A 25,556-nucleotide genomic window follows, 5' to 3' on the forward strand; every position below is an offset into this window, starting at 1 on the left:
CGAAGGCATAGTTGACCAATAAGTAACGGTTGTTACTGAGGTATGCTGTAATAAATTTAAGTATTAAATGTTTCCTGTTCTGTATAAAATCAGATCTCAGACTTAAACTTTTTTGTGTTCGTATTGTTATAATACAATGTTTCCCCTGAAATATAAAATTGGTAGGTTCTTAAAATTTTTTGATTATTATTTGTGTGTTTAAACAAGCAAACAAAAATGTAGAACAGCCATCGGAAACAACTTATTTCGATATTCATATAAGCTATCGATATAATGATATATTTTTTCAATGCCCTACTAACCGGCTTTCCCTACTTTGCAACCCTGGTTGACAGACTGCGAAAAATTCTGAGGGCATTTTTTAGTCCGCATTAATTTGGTTTGAAAAAAAGTTCTTTTAATAAGTAGCTTAGAGGGTCCATCGACTTGGTGACTCCGGGTAAGCAAAAGTCAAAATGGACTACCGCCAACTGAAGAATGACGCCTACGGAATTGGCCAGCGTCGCGGAATGGGGAACTCCGAGTGGAAAAGGAGGAGCATATTCCCAAAACTTTGGTGGTGGCGGCAATTACGGCAGCAGAGGGAATCCTGGAGGTGGAGGCTACGGCGCTAATCGGAATTCCAGTCCGGATGGCGGTAACTTCAATCGCGGTGGCTACAACAACAACTATTCACGTTCCGGAGACTCCGGCTTTAATCCAAAAAATCAGCGCTTTGGCGGCAATTCTGGCGATGATTTCCAAGGCAACTTTCGTGGTCAGTCCTCAAATTTTGATGAACCCAAAATTCAGGCTTCCTTCGACAATGGACCATCTTTTGGGGGCAATAATGGCCCTGCATATGGAGGAAACAATGGTCCTTCCTTTGGAGGAAACGATGGCCGTTCCTTTGCAGAAAAAAATCCACGCAACCAGGGAAACTTCAACAATGACAACTTTCCCCAAGGAGGATCAAACTTCGATGACCGGCGCTCTGGTTTCAATGATTCCTACGGACGCGGGGGAAACCAAAGCAATTTCGGCCAGAACTCTGGGAACTTCGACAACAACCGCGATGTGGGAAACTTTAACAATCGCGGACCAGGAGATCAAGGATTCAACCAAAATTCGGGAGGCAATTACACGAACAACAATTCAGGAGGCGGCTTCAGCAACAATATCAGTCGCTCATTCAACGAGTCTCGCAACAACAGCAGCTGGAACAACTCGGCATCGCAGTCTTCTTCGTTCCAAAGCTCTGGATATCAGTCCTCGGGTGGTGGAGGAGGTGGCGGCGTAGGAGCTGGTGGTGGAGGCTGGGAGGCCAGTCAGCGCGCCTTCAACTCTAAGCGCAATCAGCTGCAGAAGATGAACCTGAACAATGGCGGCTCCGTTCGTAAGCCAGGACCACAGCCCTCTGCGAAGGCAGTCCAGAATTTGCGCAAAAATCCCCGAGCTGCTGCCGCAATTGTCAACGCTGCGGGCAGAAACAATGTCGCAAACACAAGGAACATTCAGCCAAACAAACCGGGCAACGTGCGTCCGGAAATCACAGGCGGAGTCCAAAAGAAACTGCCCATTGCGGCACCCAATCAGTATAAGGTGAACAACCTGGCTCCCAAGCCGAAAACTGCCGTGGTGGCCAACAAGAAACCACCGGTCGCTGGACAAGTTGTAAGAAATGGACCACCGGCAGTAAAAACACAGGGACAGAGGACTGGACCGCAAACAATTACAACTGGGCCACAGACAGGTAGACCTGGCCAGCAGCCAGAGCGAAGTGGTCAACACGATGGCAAACCAGCCGTAGTGGCCCAAAAGCCACCGATTGCTCCAGGACTACCTCCACAAGTCGGTGAGTTTTAGTTCTTCAATTGCAGATCTCCTATTTGTTTTACAAAAACAATTTATCCTTAAAAGTTCATGTATTCAAACAAATCTTTTAAATGTTTTAGGCCAGAAGCTGGTTGCACCCGCTCCACAAAACAAATCCAATCAGCCGGCAATCCAAGCTAAGAAGACCACTCCTGGTGCACAGGAACCTGGTCAACAGATAAACAAAGTCAAATCACGTGCTGGTAGGGGTAAGGCTAAGAAAGCAAACCCCAATCGCCAAAGGGTGGTGTCAGGCCAGAGCTTTATTATAGCCGGAATTCGCCTGCCCTACATCAACAATCATCACAGGGAACTGCCGCAACCAGAGGAGGAATCCTTTGCAGTGACTTTCTTTAAGCAGAGACCCATCTACAATACAAACGTTTATGCCAACAACGATGGCGATGTGGATGAGGTGGAGGACGAAGAATCTGATACCGAATCTCTGGACTCGAACCGATCTGATGTTCAGTCGAATAAAAATTCACTTGGAAGCAAGAGGAAGGTGCGCGTCCAGATGCGCAAGGAGTGGGTTAAAATTTATAAGGACAATAACTACAAGGATTGGCACAACTGGTGGAGGGACTACAAGTGGTGCGGCAGCGAAATCAACAAGAAGCTGGAGAAGTTTGGCAATCGCAGTTTGCTCCACCGCTTCATTCCCGCCTATTCAAAAAAAGCTTCCACCGAAGATGTGATCAATCAGGTATTTAAACATGCGCACATGGGCATCGAAAAGAATACGTTTAGTCACTACCGCAACATGCGTTCGATTTTCCTATTGATGAACGAAACATTCCTTGAAAATTTGTCCGAAGAGCATATTGAACAATTGCAAGACATGGTCCTTGGCATTCCAAATCATCTGTGGCTGTACAAGATGCGCAGCATGATTTATCTTTGGGACAGATACCATGGCACTCTGAAGAGTCCGGGGCCGAAAAATGCGCATACGGTAAAGCAAATTCAATCTATTGCGCGGGAATGGAAGAATCCCGTCTTTCACTGGCTGGCCAAACAGGCTTTTGATGAGCTCAAGGTGAGGTTAAAGACCAATAAGCATCTGATAACAAGCACCAACTAAAATTGTAAAAAAAAAATGGTTTAAAAATCGAATATTTTGATAAAGGATTGACAAGTCCTTCAATCGAATCAAGTAACAACATTCATTCGAATTTCAAATCAATTCCTGTTGTCAGGTGTTTTTTATCTTTTCATCTTCCTGACTAACAATCACAATTACTTTTTCTTTACAGGCAATCAGCGAGATCGACTGGCCGGACCACAATAAAATTTATCCTGGCTTAAAATCATAAATTAAATCGTAACACGATACCCGAACAATTTTTAACTTTATGCGCACTAGATTGTATACGGAATAAAAGCCAAATAAATCATGTGTTAAGCTTCTAAAAGGGAAAACTACGTTCAAAAACTTCTTTCTGGCCGAGGCTATGAGCGAAAAATACAATGTGCACTGAACAATCAGCAAGTTTATTGGCACCTTAGTCTTTCATCGGGTGCGCAATGATGACGTCAAAAGAGCCCAACCCGTGTCTGGAGGTCCTTCTCCTATTACCGGTCAGACTGAGTCTGTGCCAGCAGACAATTCCGGAAAGTTAGTGCAGGAGATCAACGAAAAGGATGCAGCCGCCATCAAGAATAGTCGTCAATTGGCAAGCAATCCGAAGTTGCAGTATAAACTTCGCGCTAGAGTTCGTGACGATACTGTTGATGAAATTCACGCCGAGATTTACCTACCGAATTGTGTATGTTTAAGTTACTTGATTCTTAAATGATAGAAGCTAAAATTTATTTTACCCCGCAGGTTTCTTTGCAGGAAGTTAGTCTAGACATTGGCGAGGATCGCATCCTAGTGGAATCTTACAGACATGGCTATGTATTTGACAAATTTGTGAATTATCGTTTGCAGCAAGATCGTGCCCAGGCCTTATTTGATTAAACTAGCAAGGTGAGGAACTGAAATACCGAGTTAAAATGCCATTTCTCTAAAGTGCAATTTTTATTTTGTAGATGCTCCAGATTCACATCCCTGTGTTCAGTAATTAGGGACGTAAATTTTACACAGAATTTATGTTCCCCTTATGTAATGAATCATTACCAGTGTGATAAACTATGTTAATAAATGCCAATTAAATATGAAGTTGAAAAGTTGTTTCTTTACTTATTTTTGGCCCAAAAACTCAAAAGCTACTAAGTGCCTAAAAATAAAAAAAGGCCTATGAATAAAAACCTACTTTTGGAGACTTCAGTGTTAAAAGCGTAGAGTTCTTGTTATCTAGTTTATAATATTTCCTTCGATATATGTGTAATAGTGTTTTTAAAGAATACCTTAATTTGGTTTTGATATTTTTTCAAAAAGTTGATAGGTACAATTTGGAATCAACAATCACAATTTCTGATAAAATTTAGAAAAAATTCGAAAAGCGTTTGAAGAATTTGTGACTACTGTCTAAATTTATGCTACGTTTGACTTTAAAAAATTGTAATCGGCGAAGATTTTGGAAATTATGCTCAAAATTCGTGGCTAATGAAGACATAGTTAACCACTAGTAACGGTTGTTATTTAGGTAAGCTGTATTAAAACTTAAGTATTCATTGTTTCATGTTCTGTATAAAAATTGAACTCAGACTGAATCCTTTTTGGGTTGGTATCGTCAAAATGCAATGTCTGCCCAGAAATATAAAATAGGTGCGTTTTTAAAATTTTTGTTATTAATTTTTGTGTGTTTAAAAATTTTTTTTTTTAATTTGTGTGTTAAACAAGCAAAAAAAAAATTTAGAACAGCTATCGGAAAAAACTTAGTTATATATTCAAATAAGCTATCGATATATTAATATGTTTTTTCACTGCCCTACTAACCGGCTTTCACTAAGTTGCAACCCTGGTTGACAGACTGCGAAAAATTCGGGGAGCATTTTTCAGTCCGCATAAATTGGGTTTGAAAAAGAGCGTCAACTAGCTTCTTTTAGTAAGTAGCTTAGAGTTTCCATCGGCTTGGTGACTCCGGGTAAGCAAAAGTCGAAATGGACTACCGCCAACTAAAGAACGACGCATACGGCATTGGCCAGCGTCGCGGAATGGGAAACTCTGGTGGAGGAGGAGGAGCATATTCCCAAAACTTTGGTGGTGGCGGCAATTACGGCAGCGGCGGAAATCTTGGAGGTGGAGGCTACGGCGCTAATCGGAATTCCAGTCCGGATGGCGGTCACTTCAATCGCGGTGGCTACAACAACAACTATTCACGTTCTGGAGACTCTGGGTTTAATCCAAACAATCAGCGCTTTGGCGGCAATTCTGGCGATGATTTCCAAGGAAACTTTCGCGGTCAGTCCTCAAATTTTGATCAATCCAACTTGGGCAACTTGGCCCGTTTGCTGGAACTGGAGGCACCTCAGAACTTTGGCAACCGCAATGCAGACAATTTCAACACAAACCAACGCAACTCAGACTTGAATTATCGTGGCCAGCAGCCACAGAGAAACAACTATAGATTGTTTAACAATGAGCCCAGGAATCAGGGTTCCTTTGGCAATGGACCATCATTTGGCGGCAATAATGGACCTGTATTTTGGGGCAACAAACCGCAGGACATCCCTGCCTCGAGTGTCGCAAGACATTTCGAAAACCAATTCCTCAACGGAGAGCGACCCCAGGTGGGACCAGCCCCACCCAGGAGCGCAGCCACCGCCAGGAGTGCGTCACGGACGCTGAATGTGGGACAGACCCCACAATGGTCAACTGTCCCAGTCCGGGAACGTACGCGTCCAGCAGGACCATCCCGGCTGGTCTGCCCACCTCCCGTGGCTGGACAGAAGACCAGGCCTACCGCAAAGCAAGATGTCCTCCCAGCCAGAGGACAACCGGGAGGCCTAGACGACCCCAACAGGAGAGGACTGTCGGGGTCCAAGGTCAAGTGGTACCTCAGATACCTCCAGCAGGGCATGACCCCTGACGAGGCACTGAGAAAGGCAAAGGAGCCACGACCAGTGGCCGAAAGTAGTGCACCTGCCAGTAAGCGGGGAAACTGCAACCTCACCCCTCCGACGGACACCCCAAAAAAGTTGAAATCAGAGGGCAATAAAGAGGCAAAGGCACCTCCCTCCCGTCCAAGGCCTGAGGAGCCTTGCACTTCGAAGGCGGCGGCGACAAGGAGATCCCCCCCTAAGGCACCTGCTGGCATACTCAGCGTGCCGAAGGCGGGTGAAAGGAGTGTGAAGCAGCCATCCTCCATCTCCACAGCCCCTCTCACTGGCACACACACCTCCAATGCGGAGACCGCCAAGGGAGTCAGAGTGGCGGTGTTACCTGAGGATTACCCACAGATGCACTTGAGCCGTGAAGAGCTGTCGGAGTTGGAGGAGGCCATCATGGACGACGTGGTCACGTCGGAATGGGATACAGCAGTCGCATTCAGAGGTATCCACTTCAGGGTCGGATACCTCCTTATCGACTGCCTGGACCAGGACTCAGCGAACTGGCTGAGGGCCGTTGTGCCCCAGTTAAGAACGTGGAAGGGCGTACCCCTAGGAACTAGGGTAGGAGAGGACAGCCCCGCGACATTCAATGTCACGGTCTTCTGCCCCAGAAGCGCGGAAAGAAGTAACGAGGAACTCCTCATGATGCTTGGGCGCCAGAACAGGCTGGAGACGGATGCCTGGAAAGTGGTCTCCCGGAAGAACGATGGAGGCGGGGCACTCCTAGTCATCAGGATTGACCAGCTCACCCGAGACGAGATCGTATCTAAGGGGCACCAGCTCAGTTACAGATTCGGAACCGTCTCGGTGAGTGGTCTCAGGAAGGCGGCAAAGATGGCCGCAGCAGAAGGAGGACCCTAGCGCCGATATGGACGTGAGCAGTGAGGATGAGGAGCATCCTACGCCCTCCCAGGAGGTGGCACAGGAGCCTCTCCTGGACGATAACGGTGAGATGGAGGCCGACGTCCCTCTGACGGAAGGCAGTGAAGGGGAATACCCGCCCCCTTCACCAACTTTGGAGCATCCGCTCCAATGATGGCTGCATACAGCAGCACGAAGCTAGCCCAGGTGAACTTACAACGGGCCAAGGGGGCATCTGCCCATTGCAGCGCCCAATCAGTATAAGGTGAACAACCTGGCTCCCAAGCCGAAAACTGCCGTGGTGGCCAACAAGAAACTACCGGTCACTGCAGCAGCCAGCAGCCAGTGCAAAGTGGCCCACAGGTTGGCAAACCAGCCGTAGTGGCCCAAAAGCCACCAAATGCTCCTGGACTACCTCCACAAGTCGGTGAGTTTTAGTTCTTCAATTGAAGACCTCCCCTTTCCTTTACAAAAACAATTTATCCTTAAAATCCGTGAATTTAAACAAATATTTTAAATGTTTTAGGTCAGAAACGTGTTGCACCCGCTCCACCTGTGGAAACCGAGGCTGCCTCCAAGTCGGTGAAGAAGTGGCGGCGAGTGGCTCGCAAACGCGGATTCCTCATGGGCGGATTCAAGATCCCGTATCTCAACGATCAGCCGAAGAAGCTGCCGCAACCGGAGGCGGACTCGTATGCTCTAACCTTCTTCGAGCAGAACTTTAACTACAGTACAAACCAGGACGCCACAGAGGAGGACTTCTTGGATACGGCCATAGTGCTCAACGAAGACTCGGAGGATGATCGAAAAATAATTAAATAAATAATGAGAAAAAAATTATAACGTCGTTGTTTTTAATTCCACCAGCATGATTTTCAAAATATGGAGTTTTTTAATAACCCTTGAATCGAGAAAAAATTTCATTAAATACGACAACGTTATCATATAGCTGCCATAGAAAATATCGAAAAATCTAAATAGAAATAACATCGTTGTTTTTCATCAGACAATCATCATTTTTGCAATATAAAGTTTTCTAACGACTCTTGAATATCATATTAAATTTCATCAAAATCGGACAACTATATCGAAAATTATTAGAAAAATCGTCAAAGCTTCGATGTTGTTTAGCCTTTATGTATTTTGTTCGACATATTTGATGACTGCAAGGGTATATAAGCTTCAGCTTGCCGAAGCTAGTTTCCTTTCTTGTTTATTTTGTAGATGCTCCAGATTCGCATCTCTGTGTTCAGTAATTAAGGACTCAAATTTCACACAGAATTTATGTTCCCCTTATGTAAGAATCATTACCAGTGTGATAAGCTATTGTAATAAATGCAAATTAAATCAGAAGTTGAAAAATGGTTTCCTTACTTATTTTTGCCCAAAATCTCAAAAGCTACTAAATGCCTAAAGGAAGTGTTATGAATAAAAACTGTCTGTCTAATTTTGGAGACTTTAGTGTTTAAAGGGTAGATTTCTTGTTATCTAGTTTGTAATATTTCCTTCGATATATTTGTAATGGGTTTTTTATGAATACCTTATTTTGGTTCTGATGTTTTTTCAGAAAGTTGATAGGTACAATTTGGAATCAGCAATCACGATTTCTGATAAAATTTAGAAAAAATCGAAATAGCTTTGTACAATTTGTGACTACCGTCCCAATTTCAGCTACGTTTGACTTTAAAAATTGTAATCAGCGAAGATTTTTGAAATTATGCTCAAGATTTGAATCAGCTATCGGAAAAACTTATTCGATATTCAAATAAGCTATCGATATATTAATATGTTTTTTCACTGCCCTACTAACCGGCTTTCACTACTTTGCAACCCTGGTTGACAGACTGCGAAAAATTCGGGGAGCATTTTTCAGTCCGCATTAATTGGGTTTCAAAAAAAGCGTCAACTAGCTTCTTTTAGTAAGTAGCTTAGAGTGTCCATCGGCTTGGTGACTCCGGGTAAGCAAAAGTCGAAATGGATTACCGCCAACTGAAGAACGACGCCTACGGCATTGGCCAGCGTCGCGGAACGGGGAGCTCCGGTGGAGGAGGAGGAGGAGCATATTCCCAAAACTTTGGTGGTGGCGGCAATTACGGCAGCGGCGGAAATCCTGGAGGTGGAGGCTACGGCGCTAATCGGAATTCCAGTCCGGATGGCGGTAACTTCAATCGCGGTGGTTACAACAACAACAGTGGCAACAACAACTATTCACGTTCCGGAGACTCCGGCTTTTATCCAAACAATCAGCGCTTTGGCGGCAATTCCGGCGATGATTTCCAGGGCAATTTTCGTGGTCAGTCCTCAAATTTTGATCAATCCAACAGAGGACAATCCAATTTTGGCAACTTGGCTCGTTTGCTGGAACTGGAGGCACCTCAGAACTTTGGCAACCGCAATGCAGACAGTTTCAACACAAACCAACGCAATTCAGACTTAAATTATCGTGGCCAGCAGTCACAGGGAAACAGCGAGGGATTCTTTAACAATGAGCCCAGGAATCAGGGTTCCTTCGGCAATGGACCATCTTTTGGCGGCAATAATGGACCCGCATATGGGGGCAACAATGGTCCTTCTTATGGAGGAAACGATGGACCTTCCTTTGGAGGAAACAGTGGACCTTCCTTTGGAGGAAACAATGGACCTTCCTTTGGAGGAAATAATGGTCCTTCATTTGGAGGAAACAACGGTTCTTCCTTTGGGGGAAACGATGGCCGTTCCTTTGCAGAAAACAATCCACGCAACCAGGGAAACTTCAACAATGACAACTTCCCTCAAGGAGGATCAAACTTCGATGACCGGCGCTCTGGTTTCAATGATTCCTACGGACGCGGGGGAAACCAAAGCAATTTCGGCCAGAAATCTGGGAACTTCGACAACAATCGCGATGTGGGAAACTTTATCAATCGCGGACCAGGAGATCAAGGATTCAACCAAAATTCGGGAGGCAATTACAGTAACAACAATTCAGGAGGCGGCTTCAGCAATAATATCAGTCGCTCATTCAACGAGTCTCGCAACAACAGCAGCTGGAACAACTCGGCATCGCTGTCTTCTTCGTTCCAAAGCTCTGGATATCAGTCCTCCGGTGGTGGAGGAGGTGGCGGCGGAGGAGCTGGTGGTGGAGGCTGGGAGGCCAGTCAGCGCGCCTTTAACTCTAAGCGCAATCAGCTGCAGAAGATGAACCTGAACAATGGCGGCTCCGTTCGTAAGCCAGGACCACAGCCCGCTGCGAAGGCAGTCCAGAATTTGCGCAACAATCCCCGAGCTGCTGCCGCAATTGTCAACGCTGCAGGCAGAAACAATGTCGCAAACACAAGGAACATTCAGCCAAACAAACCGGGCAACGTGCGTCCGGGAATCACAGGCGGAGTCCAAAAGAAACTGCCCATTGCGGCACCCAATCAGTATAAGGTGAACAACCTGGCTCCCAAGCCGAAAACTGCCGTGGTGGCCAGCAAGAAACCACCTGTCTCTGGACAAGTTGCAAGAAGTGGACCACCGGCAGTAAAAGCTTTCCCACAGGGGCAGAGAACTGGACCACAAGCAAATAGAACCGGACCACAGACAGTTAGGCCTGGTCAGCAGCCAGTGCGTGGTCCACAGGTTGGCAAACCAGCCGTAGTGGCCCAAAAGCCACCGAATGCTCCTGGACTACCTCCACAAGTCGGTGAGTTTTAGTTCTTAAACTGCAGATCTCCTATTTGTTTTACAAAAACAATTTATCCTTAAAACTCCATGAATTCAAACAAATCTTTTACATATTTTAGGCCAGAAACGTGTTGCACCCGCTCCACCGGTGGAAACCGAGGCTGCCTCCAAGTCGGTGAAGAAGTGGCGCCGAGTGGCTCGCAAACGCGGATTTCTCATGGGCGGATTCAAGATCCCGTATCTCAACGATCAGCCGAAGAAGCTGCCGCAACCGGAGGCGGACTCGTATGCTCTAACCTTCTTCGAGCAGAACTTTAACTACAGTACAAACCAGGACGCCACAGAGGAGGACTTCTTGGAGGCGGCCATAGTGCTCAACGAAGACTCGGAGGATGAGTCGGTGGCCGACGACGCCAAGACGGCTCGCAAGGTCGCCAAGCGCAACAGGAAGCGTCTGAGGAGCGAATGGGCACCGCTGCACGAGTCGAAGAAGTACAACGAGTGGGGCAACTGGTGGAAGGACTACAAGAACGTGGGCGAGGAGATCAACAAGCAGCTGCTGGAGTGCGGCAACCTTAATCTGGAGCACTGCTTCCTGCCCAATCTGCCCAAGCTCACCACGGAGCAGGTGGTGTTTGCCATTATCAAGTCCGCTCACTTCGGACTCGAGAAGAATGCGGACGTGCCGTACGACACCCTTAAGACGATCTTTACGTTGATGAACCGCACGTTCCTGGAAAACATTACGGAGGTGAACATGGTGGAGATCCAGGATATTATCCGCGGCATACCCAACGACCTGTGGGTATACAAGATGCGCAGCATGGTCTTCCTGTGGGCCAAGTACAAGAGCGTCGCCAATTCCAAGTCCACCGCCGAGGAGGACGTCAAGGATCAGCAGGCCATTGCCCGCGAGTGGAAGAGTCCCTGCTTCCACTGGTTGGCCAAGCAGGCCTTCGATGAGCTAGTGGTGAGTTAATACTAAAAATTACATGTTCTTAGCGACCGATACTAATTTGGAACTTTTATTTTCAGGCAATCAGTGAGACCGAATGGAAGGACCACCGCACCGTTTTTTCGGCTAAAGAGTAAAACAAATCGGATACTCTCCAAATCACACGTCCTTTCTCTACTAAGCATCTAAGCCTACCCAATCCCATCACCGAGCGAAACGTAGATTCTTCTTCAGGATTATTTTATGGATTATATGATTACGTATCTAGATTGTACTAAAGACCTTTATTATACATTTTATGAAGAACCTTCCTGACTATAAGAAGTAGTCTGTAATTAGATCAGAATGCATAAACGAATAAAACACTATCCCACAAGGGTGTATCTTGCTCTGTGGGAAAACAAAACACTAATGATCAAAATGGTCAAAAGCAATTATATCAAGTATCTCCAAAACTAATGAGTGTAACATTTGGTAAGAATTTACCTCGAGATCATAAAATTTTATAAGACGCTAGAAGAATCGTATTTATAAAAGAGTAGATTGTAATTGGTATGATAAATAAATAAATAACCGGGCCAAACATTTGATGTTCTTTTAAGTGGGGTTCTATAAAACATACGGATTAAATTTGTTAAAAAGAAAATCATTTCTAGCAGTTAAAAAAAAATCTTTTCAACGTGATAATAATCGTACTTTAAATTAATTTTTAGAAATCAAACTAAATTGAGCTTGACGATTAAAACTCAATCCCATAAAAAAAGTAAAGTGGAAAAAATAATGGATCTAGATAGCCACTAAAACTATTTACAAGGAATTATTTAAATGTAGATCAGATAAGATAAGGTAGGTAAAGACATTGCGGACCATCAAATGATATCTTTTTAAAAGAAGTGCAGTGAAAAAGTGGTACGTGTTTACAGAAAATAAGTTATACAAATTAAGAAATTCCTTGGAGTTTATGCAGTCGATGTCTTTAACAATTTTATTGCCAGCAACAATGTTTCACAGATGTTTGATGGGGTCTTTTTTCAGGCTTTAGTTTACAATAGATTTGCAAGTTATGATTCCAATTCCAACTGCCATTATATAAGAATAACTCTGCCGAATGGTTTGTCATTACTTGTCTTAAACTGTGTGAAAATTAGGCACCCAGCTGCTTGTAGAGGATGGGAACATAATCGTCGTATTCCGCCTGGTACAGGTTACCGGCAATGGGATCACCCAGATCGTACTTCTTGGCGAATTCCGCAATTTTGAAGCCTCCGCGTCCATCGCCGCTGTTGTTGGGCAGCCGCTTCTCGTCGAAGGTGAGCTTGCACTTCTGCTCGTAGATAAGAAACACGTAGCGATGGAGGCCGGTGTCTGGTGGAGGACCAGATCCCACGTAGGCGGAGAGGACCTCGCCCTTGGCGATATCACCGCCGGGAATGTTGCCCACAAGCCAATGGTGCCACTCGCGGAACGTTGGCTCCTTGCGACTCGGGGCATCCGGATCGGTCATGCAGAGGGTGTACAGCTTGCTGGCATCCGCATCCCACTTCACGCAAGGCTGATCCTTCACCTGGGTGGGGGTCAAAACCTGACCCGGCTTCACGACAATGTCGCAGGGATACTCCACCACGGCCGTTGCAGCCGGAGCCTTGGAAATCACATCCGGAACCACACAGTTTTCCTCCATGGTTTTACCAACGTTTTCGCAAGAATACTTTCGTTGAAAATGATTAAATGCAGAGATTGGTTCTTTGGTTAGAATGGTTTTCTGCACTTTGTTAAAAGTTTTCAGCGTTCTAATGGCGGCCGGAAAGTTGACAGCTGAGGAATTGACATTCACTGCGGTCGTACGGGATAAATCTTTCCAAAATCCATTAAGGTTGTTGCGGGGAAGATTACGCAACCCCATCAAGCGCACAAAACTCATCTTGTTAGTCAAATGGACTAATTTACAATAATTAATTAACTGTTTATAGGCAATTCTTTAGTTGTCAATTTACAAGCGGCAACTCTGCAATTCACTCGGAAGCTACTTGTTCTGGTTATCGTTATCGATAAAGTTATGTTTTGAAATTTTGTAAGTTCTTGGAGCGTAAATGAAAAGCACGTTTGTTTTATCATAAAACGTTTATGATTCTAAAACACCGGGGAAAACGAATTTAGAAAGTTTGTCTTTATAACAAACTGTAATGGCTTGGGTTCCCAAATCGCGGTTCGAACACGATTTTGTGGACATGGAACCGGGCTTTAATCTAATCCATGGCCAGTTAGCCTACGAGGAAAAGAGAAAATCGGAGTTCAGGACAATGCCAAAGAATACCCATGAATACCTAATGGCGCGGGATGAACTACAAGGCTCAACAGTTGGAAAAGGTCGAGAAATCCGCGAAAGTCTGCAAATGATGGAGAAGATCCAGAAAATAGCGGGCACAAATCCATTGGGCGAACTTGCCACCATGGAAGATTGGGAGGACACTAAAACGGTGGAGAGGGAAGCTGTAGCCATGATGCGCTACTTCGGTACGATTTCCATGAGGGAGGAGTCACTGCCGGAAATCAGTATCCCCCTCATCAACCAAGAGGGCAGCCAGCGAGTCATCGCAGATCCCCAGATCTTCACACCACGCAAGACCCGAAAGTCGAAGAGTCCACCGGACAACAGTGCCAACTCGTCGGATGACTCCTTCCATACAGCCGAAGGTCCGAGCAGTTGCATCTTGCTTTATGGATCGGGCAGCAAGCCAAATAAAAGCAACAAGAAAGTGATTCGAGGAAAAGGAACTTCTTTTACGGATCTCATGGTAATCCCAGTAAATATGAGACAAGTTAAGGGAAAAAGAAAGATTTCGCGCCCAAGTCAAAAGGACAGACTTCGCCTTCAATTCGAATGAAACCATTGAAAATATAACATAATATTTTTAAAGAACTATAGATCTTTTAAGATACATTTTTACTTTTATACGCAGGAGTCGTCATTATTTAGTTTGAACTTTTTTGAGCACGCGTTCAACTCTTTTTTAAATTTATTTGTATTAACTAGTACTCACCTAATATGGTCGATGTGTTGGCTAAAAAAAAGAGATAATTTGTTTTAAGAATAAAAAAAAATTTTATAATTTCTTAATGAAATAACAAAAGCGCGAGACATTCTTATGAAAAGCCTATGTACAAAAAATCTTACTATCGTTGCCTATATATTATATAATATGTGTTTTCGAAATCTTATTTTATTAATATTATTTTTAATGAGGTCATATTTTCAATATTGGAATATTTCGTAAACTGATTTCCATGCAGCATTTAGAAAGCACAAACTGTTTAAGTGACTGCATAAACATTATACAACTGCTTAACCCTTATGTTAGTAACCGGGTACCCGGGTACCCCCCGCGGTATATCTGTGTGAAAAGCTTAAAGCAAGTTCAATATTTCATTTTAAGCTCTCAAATCGTCGTTTTTTAACTTAAAAGAAAGCTAGTTGCGAGTTCATTTAATTTATATTATTTTTTTTATTATTTTTTTTATGCTTAAACTTCAGCCATCGCCTCATTAGCAACCGGGTACCCGGGTACCCACAGTGGAAAGCATAGGAAATAAAGTGAATAAAATTTTTATAAATGCATGCAATATAATTAATTACATTGAACACACTGGACACGATTTACTGAATGTTCGTCTCATACAGGTTGGCGACAATTGGCACAAGACTTGCGTGTCTTTCGCCGTCTTCTTATTGGCAAAGCATTGCAGACATAGCAAGATCCTATAACCATTTTTCTTCCGGTTTTATCTTTTGGAATCTCTGGACCAGGATTTACCATGACTGTTTCTGTCAATGCATGGCCTAAAATACTTTGAATGACAATCTTTGTTGAAAAGTGACGCATTATTTGTGGATTCGCGGTACGATTTTCAATCATCGGCAATTCTAATTCCTCACTTAGCTTACGCATAAATTGACGACGTTCTGTCGTTTTTTTTTTTATCATTTTATTATTTTTATAATAAATTATATATGTCGCAAGTGAAGAAATGTCTAACATATTGAAAAACATTGCCATTGGCCATCTCGAGGATCGTCGTTGACTGGTGTATCTCCGCACCATTTGGTCCATTGTGTCGACTCCAGTTTTATATTTATTATAGAAATTTATTATTTCTGGTTTCTTTTAGCGTCATCACTATTTTTTTCCTTATATTGTCACTTACTATTAATATTTTAAGAAAAAATAATTTGGAAAAATTTTTTTAATAAAATAAACAAAATTTTTGATATTCAGAATTATGGGTACCCGGGTACCCGGTTGCTAAAAGACGTCGGTAAAGTTGGTTACTAACATAAGGGTTAAACATCACTCGTATTTCAAATGAACCATAATGAAGCAATAAATTCCGGGTTTATATTGATATAAATATTCTTTGAAATTTTATACAATTAAAGGCCAATAAAAATTACAAATCGTGTTTGTTAAGTAAATCGTTTTTAATATAGTTTCAGCCTAAACCTAAAGCTCTTAGCCTAGCGAATGTGTGGATAACAAGATCGAAGGAACAATAGATGGGGATGAGATGTGTGTGGCAAGTGATATGCACAGATATTTGGACCAATGCTTCGTTTGCGGAGTAAACTCCATGTCTTCAGGTCGTCCGCTGCAGGGGATGCAACTAGACCTGGTAGCGCTGCTTGTGTCAGGCCTTCCGGAACATATCGCCCGATCCGTAGGACAGGCGGCGTTCCTTGGAGTTGCTGGTGACCAGCACCTCCTCGTCGAACTGCGACACGCGCTGCATTTTCGGTCGCATCAGCCCTCTCACATCATTCAGCGAAATGTCGATATCCCTGAAGGCGTTCAGCAGGAAGACAGCTGTGATAACGATGAGGAAGCCGCACACATCACCAAGAATGTCGTCGAACCGCATGTGGGTGAACTCCTTGAACAGGATGGCAGATGCAGCTATCACCAAAGTTGTAAACATCACATAGTAAACAGGCGTTACTATACTCGTATTGAATATGTCTAGCGCCTTGTTCAGATAGTTCATCTGTATGGCGATAAACGTGACGGTGACCAGGATCAAGAACCAGGGCATCCAGGTGAGAAACACATTGCCTCCGTTATTCAGCGTCTGCCGGATGGCCAATCCCAATGCCTTGCAGGACATCACCGTCAGCGAACCAATGCCGGAGCACATGAAGATGTAGACCACCACATTGGTGTGTCCATGGCGCGGGGCAACAAAACAGCCCACGAACACCGTGGAGCCAATGATGCAGATCACATACAAAATGAACACAGGATCCAGGAGCATGTCAAACAGCAGCTGCAGATCCTCAATCTCCTTCTCCTTGGGCGAGTGTATCACAATTATCGTGGAGCCCAATATGCACAAAAAGCAGCCAATCTTTCCCAGCAAATTCAGTTTCTCGTTAAGAAATCTGGAGGCCATCACGGCTGAGATGATCACACTCAGGGCACCCAATGGGGTTACCAACGAGGCGGGCGCGAAGGCATAAGCCGCAAAGTTGGCCGCTTCACCCACACCCACTGTAAGAAAAAAAACAGACACATTGAGTCAATGAGTCAGTCGAAGATAAGGGGGTTTTGTTTGTCTGTCGATAATACCCTTGCAGGTTCTCTTTTACTTTATGGGGAATGTGGACAAAACATCAAGTGTTTAACCATATGCAATCTATTCCACATGTAATTACAATCTCCCTTTCTAAAGGATTGTACGTAACATGTTTACAAATGACTTAATCTTTGTTTTGCACTGCGCAAATAAATAGCAATTGGACTTTAACGTGAATATCTATTTGAAAATAATCATCAATCCTACTCAGATTATTTTTTTTGGTATTTTGGAGATAATTGATAAAAATATTGTCATTAACTGAGGTTTGCGAATAAAAAAGCTTAAAAAAGTATCGTACATGTGAGGAACACATCCGGAAGTTAGCAAATTAATTACAAATATATTCCCAGGCTGAGTTCAATTAAAAAAAATATTTGTAAAGCTTTTTTAAGTGTTAGGCACTATTTAGTTTCAGTAAGTTTACCTGTAAAACTGGTTGTTATTTAGAAGAGTATCTTTTATATTAAATTGTTGCATTAAAGTGGGATTTCGTTGGAATAATTTCTAAGGTTCAGAGTTTGTTTGTTTGGAATATATGTATATACATACACTATTTGTCACTTGTAGATTTTAGTTTAATAACAGTTAAGCAGCTGTAAAATCTTTACTCTAATTAGAATAATACACTGCAAAGGTACATATTTCACAAACAAGTCACTTTGTCGTCACATTTCCACTTACTTGTTAGCAGACCCGCCCACCAAATCCATTCCCTGAGATACCCGAATCCTCCGGCTGAAGCGCGGACTTCGCCATACCTGCTTAGACGGATGAGGGCCTTTTTCTTGATGATGAAGCTGGAACCGATGAAGAAGCAGGAGGAGATGGCCAAGCCCACTCCGATGTAGAAGTCCGTGTTGGACACCGCCTCAGCCACCGTGAGGGGGGCGGGGCCGGGCGATTGGCTGGCTTCCCCCGCGAGGATGCCCCCGCCCCCACCGTCATCTGGGGCATCTGCAGTGATGAGGCTTCGCCGTCGCTGTTCATGGGTATTCGTAATCCGCTCGGTGATCCGCACCTGATTTCCGTCTTCCGCCTTTTTGCTTTTGGAAGTCTGAGTCACAAGCCAACAATGAATCGCAGGAGTGGCCGCATTCCCGGTAGCGAAAAAATGCCCAATTCACCAACACTGCCAGTAATGGCAGTACTGATTGCTAAAAATTTTGAAGCTAAATTTAATTATTTTAAACATTGTAAAACCAAATAAAATGTATTTGTTTTTAACTATAATAATTAAATACAATGAAAATGAAATCTCCAAGATATTTCAAGAATATATTTTTTTGCATTAAATCATTTACTGTGATAACTTCTAGCTGACTAGCTATATTTTTATAAAGCTATTTTTCGCTATGGTCTAACAGAACTGAACAATGACATTCACAATGGACGATTTCACTAAGAGAACAATAAGAGAAGAATAAAAACAAAACGTGCAACCGGCTAACGAAATGCCGCCAAAGTCAAGCAGCAAGAAAAATCAGGCCAGTTGGTTCCACTGCGAGTCCTGTGGGGTGCACATTCCTTCCAAGGCAAGGGACAACCATGAGGGCTCTTGTTCCGCCATCAGCCAGGATGATTTGAGCCAAGATAATGAGGCGGAGTTTGTGCGAAGTGGGACGATCTTTACGAGAAGCCTCCAACAGAAGAACTTTGAGGTGGAATCACTAAAGGATCTGCCTGCCAAGTATGCCAATATGCTGGTCTTTGTTTCAGAGGGCGCGATACAGTTGGCTCAATTGCACATTGGCCAACATGTGGTGCTGGAGGCTCCTTCCACCGAGGAACAGCCCCTTGTGAGGATTTTGTGGCCGATATCGGAAAATTTCCTCACCACAGTGTTCGTGAGCGAAAAGGGTAATTTGGAGCAACTATAATAAGGAATTATCTTGCTATCAGAATATCTTATTTCAAAATTTTTATAGATTTCAAGTTGCATTGCACGCAGTTCCGTGGAAAGCTCCTAAAAATATCTGCCTTGGATCCTAATCGCCTCACAGCGGCTGCCAGCGTTTCCCTAAAGCATCTTAACAGCCAAGAGGTCCCTTTAAACACAGGACAGCTACAGGAGGCCATTGCCCTTCTTAAAAGAGACATGGTCAATGGAGTCTTTTGCAGAAACCAGCAAATCCACATGAATTTCTTTAACAAATCTCTGACCTTTCGCTTGGAACGATGGCAGGGCACCGTAGAAGATGCTCTGGCCGGTCTGAGCTTGGATCCCACACCACTGCAGTTTGTGCAGGTTACCAACGTAACAAAGCTTCAACTGTTACCCGAAAACTCAAACGAGCAACAGAAGCAGCAGAAGATTAGTTATAAGATAACCAAATCCCAAATTGGAGGATTGGATAGGCAATTGCAGCTTGTGGAGGAGACTATGGAATATGCTTTGGGCTTTCGGCCACTACCTGCAGGTAATTTTATCTGACAATGTATTCTTCAACTAAACTTTCTTGCATCTTTTAGGCCTCCGGGTATCTCGTGGAATGCTTTTATACGGCGCCACTGGCTGTGGCAAGTCCATGATCCTGGAAGCTATGTCTGCAGTGGCGGAGGAACGCAGTCAAGAAAATGTCCAACTAATCCGCATCAACAGTGGCGAGGTCTACAGCAAATTCTTGGGTGAAACGGAACAAAAACTAGCGGCAATTTTCGAAAAAGCCTATAATCACTATCCTCATCCCACTCTGCTGCTGATCGAGGATGTTCACAACTTGTGTCCCAAACAGGAGGGTGGCGATCTGGTCAAACGCGTCACGTTGGCCTTTCTCTCGCTGCTGGATCAGCTGAGTAATCCCAGCCAGCTAAAGGGAAGCAGAACCTTTCTGCTAGCCACTAGTTCACAAATTGAGGCACTGCATCCGAGCATTCGAAGAGCTGGTCGGTTGGACAGTGAACTGGAATTGGGTGCACCAAGTCCGCAGGCAAGGCGAGATATCATTCGCTGCCTTGTTCAGTCCTTGGAGCACCAGTTAACTGATGAGGAAGTGGAGCAAATAGCATCTATTACTCATGGCTATGTGGGAGCAGATCTGGCAACTCTTGTGTATGCTGCCATGCTACAAGCTCAGCCTAATCCTCTGAAGCTTCTGCATCTCCAGTCTGCCCTTACCCGCATCAAACCCTCGGCAATGCGAGAAGTGCTCATCGAGTGTCCCAACGTTCAGTGGTCCGATATTGGCGGTCAATCCGAGCTTCGACTGGCAATGCAGCAGGCCATCGAATGGCCGCTGCTTCATGCAGAAAAGTTCAAACGACTGGGGATCAAGCCTCCAAGGGGAATCCTCATGTTCGGACCGCCTGGCTGCTCCAAAACAATGATTGCCAAAGCTCTGGCCACGGAAAGCAAGCTAAACTTCTTGTCCATCAAGGGACCCGAGCTCTTCTCCATGTGGGTGGGTGAATCGGAGCGAGCGGTGCGTGAAGTGTTCCGAAAGGCTCGACAGGTGGCACCCGCCATAGTTTTCTTTGACGAAATCGATGCCATCGGCGGAGAGCGAGCGGAGGGCGAAGGATCCAGCTCCGGTTCCTCCGTCAAGGAACGCGTTCTAACCCAACTGCTCACCGAACTGGATGGAGTCGAAGCTTTGCATAATGTCACCATTGTAGCGGCCACCAATCGTCCAGATATGATTGATAAGGCTCTGCTTCGTCCGGGCAGAATCGATCGTATTCTCTACGTGGGATTGCCGAAGAGTGAAGCACGTCGGGAAATCTTGAAGATTAAACTGCGTGCAATGCCTGTTTCAGAGGAAGTGGACATGGAGAAGTTGGTGCAGATGACGGAGGGATACTCCGGTGCAGAAATCCAAGCCGTGTGCCATGAGGCTGCAATGCGGGCCTTGGAGCAAAGCTTCGAAGCGGAGCAAGTCATGTGGAAGGACTTCGAACATGCTTTAAATTCGGTGCCTCCGCGGACTAGCCCGGAACTTCTTAAACTCTATGAAGACTATCTTAAACGAAAGTAAAAGAAAATCATGACGAAATGATAATTGTGTTTTGGGTTAAATCCAACCATCGAAACTATTATAACCAACTTAAAAAATCTGGACCCAGATTAGTTTTTTGATTGTATATATCAACGTTTTTAAAAAGCAAGTCATATTTTTATAAAAAAGAAGAATATGTTGAGTTCCTAGATAACTAATCGATGTAAAATAGCGATACTTTTGTTATTACCAATCTTAATTAAAATCTAAACAGCCTTAAACTCCAAAAAATCATTATAAATCAAATCAGATGTGAGATATACTGTCCCGTTCCGCATTTAGACAGTACTGAAAATCTAATTTAGGGTGCACAGATTAGGCTAAAAAGATAAGATGGCAATGCAGAGTTATCAGTAAACCCAAGTGCTGTATTTTTACCCCTTCGAAATCGAGAATAGCACTCTCTTGTTTATGAATATTGAGAGTCAAGGCATTTAAACGCTGAGCGTTAAGCAAATTTCCAATTGGTGTGTCACTCAATTGACAATAAATCTATATGGAACAACCACTTCAATGTTTCGAAATTGATTTTATTTTATATTGGTTAAGCAACTGCTACTTTGCAAACAGTGCAATTCCAGCAAAATTACACTCACAAGAGTACCATTTATATGATTTTTATTTTTTTAAGGGAAATGTGTTTTTATTTTTAATGATTTATGGCAAAACCGAAAAACAATGACTAGAGCAAATGCAAAAAACTCAGAGTTGATGAAATATAAAGAATTCAAATTCAATTTGTTTCACGGTCTTTTAAGGTCAAACAGTTGATGCCAAAAATATTTGGGAGCAAGAAAAAACGAATAAAGTACATATATATATGGGTGATTCCATATCAGATTTACAGTCGATATTGAGAAATTCGATGAGATATTTTTTCTTGCTCTTTATCGAAAATAAATCGACACGTATTTTTTATATGGCTCAGAAAATTTTTTTGACAAAGTTATGATTTTTGAACTTTTGATGAACTGCCCTTTTTTTGATGACAGTCGCGTTTTCCAGCCCCAATAACTCGAAAACCGTACGTCGCAGGAAAAAATGTATAGGAAGTAAAAATTTCATCCTTCCTTCTTCTTTGCAAAACTTTCGTGAAAAATTTTTTAAACAATTTTTCACCACAAAAAGTTCAAATGTTTATAACAAATTATTTTTTCCAACTTGGACCATTTTGATTTTTTTTTTCACAGTAAATCCTTTAAATTCTTCTGATGAACATACTAAAGTTTCAGAATGGTATCAAAATTAGTTTTTGAGTTACAGAATTTTAAAGATTATCATGCACGGTCCGCGCGCTCGGTCTCAGGGCGTGCGCCGACCAACGACTCTAACGAGCGTCAATTCGCTTCGCGCGCATAGTAAGGGTCAATAAAATGAATTTTTAATGCTATTTAATTCTATAACTCAAAAACTAATTTTGATACCATTCTGAAATTTTAGTATGTTCATCAGAAGAATTTGAAGGATTTACTGTGAAAAAAAAAAAAATCAAAATGGTCCAAGTTGGAGAAAAATGAATTTGTTATAAACATTTGAACTTTTTGTGGTGAAAAATTGTTTAAAAAAATTTTTTCACGAAAGTTTTGCAAAGAAGAAGGAAGGATGAAATTTTTACTTCCTATACATTTTTTCCTGCGACGTACGGTTTTCGAGTTATTGGGGCTGGAAAACGCGACTGTCATCAAAAAAAGGGCAGTTCATCAAAAGTTCAAAAAATCATAACTTTGTCAAAAAAATTTTCTGAGCCATATAAAAAATACGTGTCGATTTATTTTCGATAAAGAGCAAGAAAAAATATCTCATCGAATTTCTCAATATCGACTGTAAATCTGATATGGAATCACCCATATGTACCCATATATTTTTTTGTTAAATCAATCAATAAATTTGTTTATTTGTAGATATTTTTTCCATTTACCTAACGAAAATTTAAAGCTGTTTTTAAAAAACTTTTGTCAATTAACGACTTTTGGCTTAGTGTATCGGCTGTCAGTGAACTTAGGCAAATTAAAAACACATATGTTTACATATAGTATGTATAGTTTGGCAATCAACAATTTTGGGGTCAACAGTAAGTATAAAAAATATTTTTGATGATGCGGAATTTTTAAGAATTATTTGCGGGAAAATACAATTTGTTATAATTTTTTTTTTTAAGTTGTACGATATAGTGATTTATTTTATTTATATAAAAATATTGATTATATTATTACTCATGTAGTATCAAAAAATATAATAAAAACTTAAAGGGTAAGTTTAAGGTATAAATTAAAATAATAGGATATTTCTAAAAGTAAGGTTCTGTTAACTAAGTTCTCTCTCTGCACTGAAAACCACAATTGGAATTATAAGGTAAACCGGCTTCTGATTTTCGGTTGTTGTGTATGAGTACTTTTGGACAGGACTGTAGTCGGTTTATCAGAGAGTGATCCGGAGAGTCTCCGCTCGCGAATGCCGCGTTCAGTTGCCGGTTGGCGTTCGTCGCGTTGCGTGGTTACGACACCATTCACCATTCGATTCGCACAACATCTGTCGACGGAGCGGACTCGATTCCATTGGCGCACTTGGTATCGCAATTTACGACATGAAAAACTGGCTAAAGATCTCACTACTGCTGTGCACGTTTGGGTTCTTCCGGGAACTTCGACCCTCGGAACCCTACGTCACGGAGTACTTGTCCACTGACTACGGCAACCTGACCATCGAGGAGGTCTACCAGGATGTGTACCCCTTCGGCACCTACTTCGTGCTGGCCCAGCTGGTCATTGTGTTCCTGATCACGGATCTCGTGAGGTACAAACCGGTTATCATTCTGTCGGCGCTGGCGGGGATCACGCTGTTCTCGCTGCTTATCTGGTCGGGAACCGTGCGGATGTTGCAGGTGGCACAGTTCTTCTTCGGAACCTTCACCGCTGCGGAGGTCGCCTACTATACGTACATGTACGCCAAGGTGGACAAGGAGCAGTATCAGATTGTCACGGGTCACACGAGAGCTGCCATTCTGAGCGGGAAGTTCCTGGGTGGACTTTTGGCCCAGATTTTGGTGTCCACCGACAGCATGAACTACAAGGAGCTGCACTACATATCGCTGAGCACCCAGGTCATTTCCCTGGCTGTGTCCTTTCTATTGCCCAGTGTTCCAAGGAGTCTTTACTTCTATGCGGCATCGAATAAGAATCTGGAACTAGGAGGTGAAGTAACTGCACCCAAGTTCTCCTTTATCAACGCGTGTCGCCTGTTGTGGTACCACTTGGTCTCATCCTACTCCAATCCCGTTGTGCTCCAGTGGAGCCTTTGGTGGGCACTGGCCACATGTGGGCAAATTCAGGTGAGTTGAGATTAACACGTTTCTAGAGTTGCGATGTTTTTCTAAGAGTATTATCAATAAGTGTTGTAAATGTTTATAATTAGTCATGGAAACTTTTCTAAAAATATATAACTTTTTTACGATCACAACTATAAATGTTTTTGTATATATTAATAAACTATAAAGTATTGATGTACTTTAAAAATATCTCATTTTAATTTAATTATCCTAATATTTAAATCTGAGACGTTTCTAAATAGTTAATAAGTGTGTAAAGTTCAATAAACGTGTAAAATTAAGTAGGTACTGTAAAGTTCTTAATAAGATTTTAATCTCCCAAAAACCCCTTGAAAAAAGAATCATAATTTCAAGAATATCCTCCTACGAATCATAACAATAATAAAATAATACTTTTTTTCCTAGGTAATCTCCTACATCCAATTTCTCTGGAAAGAGGTGGCTCCGGATCACCTGAGCGTGTATAATGGCGGAGTGGAGGCCGTTGCCACTCTACTAGGAGCCATTGGAGCGATTTTGGCAGGCTTCCTAAACTCCAACAAACGGCGTGGATCCTACATGTTGGGCATATCCATATGTGCCGCTGTTCTGGGAGCCCTGCTCATCTACGCAGCAAGGACGCAGGAAATCTGGGTGGCCTACGTGAACTATGTGCTCTTCTGCGCCACGTTCTTCTTTATCATCACGGTGGCGGGTGCAGTGGTGGCCGAGAATCTGGTGGAGGACAGCTTTGGACTGATCTTTGGCATCAACACATTGGTGGGCTTGGTGCTACAGACCATCCTGACCATCGTGGTGGTGGAGAGAGTCGGGTTTGCTCTAGGACCACGGGATCAGTACGTGGTCTACGGCAGCTACTTTATAGTTTTGGCGGGAATCTATATAATAAGTTCTATAATGGCCAAATTATTCTGTAGGGATAAGACATCAAGTGAAGGGAATGCGGTAGTACAATGATAAAGAATTGAATGAATTTTATAACATTTGTAAATAGTTTAAAACTAATAACAAAACAACTTTGAAAAAAGTTCTGTGCAATTTTGTAAATACAAGAAAAATTTTATATAGTACTTTATAAACTAAATCATTACAAGTACTTCCATCCTTTAGTGCTTAAAAACGTAAGCTTTTTTATAAAGATAATATAATACAGCACATGTTTAATATATCGAATATTACACAAAATATAAAAGTGTAGTCATAATAATAACTTCAAATACCAACAATTAAACACACTTGATTTTTAAAAAATTAAAACAATATAAAAAAGGAAAATGTTTTTATGAAAACTTTC

At 42.9% G+C, this 25,556-nt stretch overlaps 8 protein-coding genes and 1 pseudogene across 8 annotated transcripts; 7 read left to right on the forward strand and 2 right to left on the reverse strand.

The window, feature by feature from the left end:
* The first annotated feature begins 307 nt into the window (after positions 1 to 307).
* On the forward strand, positions 308 to 3,276 carry LOC108092265 (uncharacterized protein DDB_G0292186-like). The gene is given in 4 exon segments (XM_017191797.2): positions 308 to 520; positions 522 to 1,834; positions 1,935 to 2,893; positions 3,111 to 3,276. Coding segments are annotated over 4 exon segments (2,397 nt in total). The 5' UTR covers positions 308 to 455; the 3' UTR covers positions 3,171 to 3,276.
* Positions 3,243 to 4,013, forward strand: LOC108102186 (annotated as a pseudogene).
* A 2,708-nt stretch (positions 4,014 to 6,721) lies between these two features.
* On the forward strand, positions 6,722 to 7,551 carry LOC122320511. The gene is made up of 3 exons (XM_043208649.1): positions 6,722 to 6,800; positions 7,001 to 7,141; positions 7,241 to 7,551. The coding sequence occupies exons 1-3, from the start codon at positions 6,722 to 6,724 to the stop codon at positions 7,534 to 7,536; spliced, it is 516 nt and encodes a 171-aa protein (XP_043064584.1). The 3' UTR covers positions 7,537 to 7,551.
* Positions 7,552 to 8,530: 979 nt separating this feature from the next.
* On the forward strand, positions 8,531 to 11,902 carry LOC108092266 (uncharacterized transmembrane protein DDB_G0289901). Its single transcript, XM_017191798.2, has 3 exons — positions 8,531 to 10,381; positions 10,482 to 11,332; positions 11,398 to 11,902. The coding sequence occupies exons 1-3, from the start codon at positions 8,689 to 8,691 to the stop codon at positions 11,452 to 11,454; spliced, it is 2,601 nt and encodes an 866-aa protein (XP_017047287.1). The 5' UTR covers positions 8,531 to 8,688; the 3' UTR covers positions 11,455 to 11,902.
* Positions 11,903 to 12,275: 373 nt separating this feature from the next.
* LOC108092267 (phosphatidylethanolamine-binding protein homolog F40A3.3) lies at positions 12,276 to 13,243 on the reverse strand. The gene has a single exon (XM_017191800.2). The coding sequence runs from the start codon at positions 13,236 to 13,238 to the stop codon at positions 12,462 to 12,464; it is 777 nt and encodes a 258-aa protein (XP_017047289.1). The 5' UTR covers positions 13,239 to 13,243; the 3' UTR covers positions 12,276 to 12,461.
* Positions 13,244 to 13,433: 190 nt separating this feature from the next.
* On the forward strand, positions 13,434 to 14,809 carry LOC108092268. Its single transcript, XM_017191801.2, has one exon. It carries the CDS (start codon positions 13,501 to 13,503, stop codon positions 14,200 to 14,202), a length of 702 nt encoding a protein of 233 aa, XP_017047290.2. The 5' UTR covers positions 13,434 to 13,500; the 3' UTR covers positions 14,203 to 14,809.
* A 966-nt stretch (positions 14,810 to 15,775) lies between these two features.
* On the reverse strand, positions 15,776 to 18,036 carry LOC108092276 (magnesium transporter NIPA2). Its single transcript, XM_017191811.2, is given in 3 exon segments — positions 15,776 to 16,857; positions 17,627 to 17,876; positions 17,879 to 18,036. Coding segments are annotated over 3 exon segments (1,185 nt in total). The 5' UTR covers positions 17,933 to 18,036; the 3' UTR covers positions 15,776 to 15,976.
* A 303-nt stretch (positions 18,037 to 18,339) lies between these two features.
* Positions 18,340 to 21,451, forward strand: LOC108092277 (ATPase family protein 2 homolog). Its single transcript, XM_017191812.1, has 3 exons — positions 18,340 to 18,802; positions 18,871 to 19,362; positions 19,415 to 21,451. Exons 1-3 carry the CDS (start codon positions 18,397 to 18,399, stop codon positions 20,914 to 20,916), a joined length of 2,400 nt encoding a protein of 799 aa, XP_017047301.1. The 5' UTR covers positions 18,340 to 18,396; the 3' UTR covers positions 20,917 to 21,451.
* A 1,938-nt stretch (positions 21,452 to 23,389) lies between these two features.
* LOC108092271 (thiamine transporter 1) lies at positions 23,390 to 25,493 on the forward strand. Its single transcript, XM_017191805.2, has 2 exons — positions 23,390 to 24,265; positions 24,668 to 25,493. The coding sequence occupies exons 1-2, from the start codon at positions 23,522 to 23,524 to the stop codon at positions 25,217 to 25,219; spliced, it is 1,296 nt and encodes a 431-aa protein (XP_017047294.1). The 5' UTR covers positions 23,390 to 23,521; the 3' UTR covers positions 25,220 to 25,493.
* The last annotated feature ends 63 nt before the right edge of the window (positions 25,494 to 25,556 follow it).

Source organism: Drosophila ficusphila, unplaced genomic scaffold, assembly GCF_018152265.1.
Source record: "Drosophila ficusphila isolate 14025-0441.05 unplaced genomic scaffold, ASM1815226v1 contig_607, whole genome shotgun sequence".
Taxonomy (NCBI): Eukaryota; Metazoa; Arthropoda; class Insecta; order Diptera; family Drosophilidae; genus Drosophila; species Drosophila ficusphila.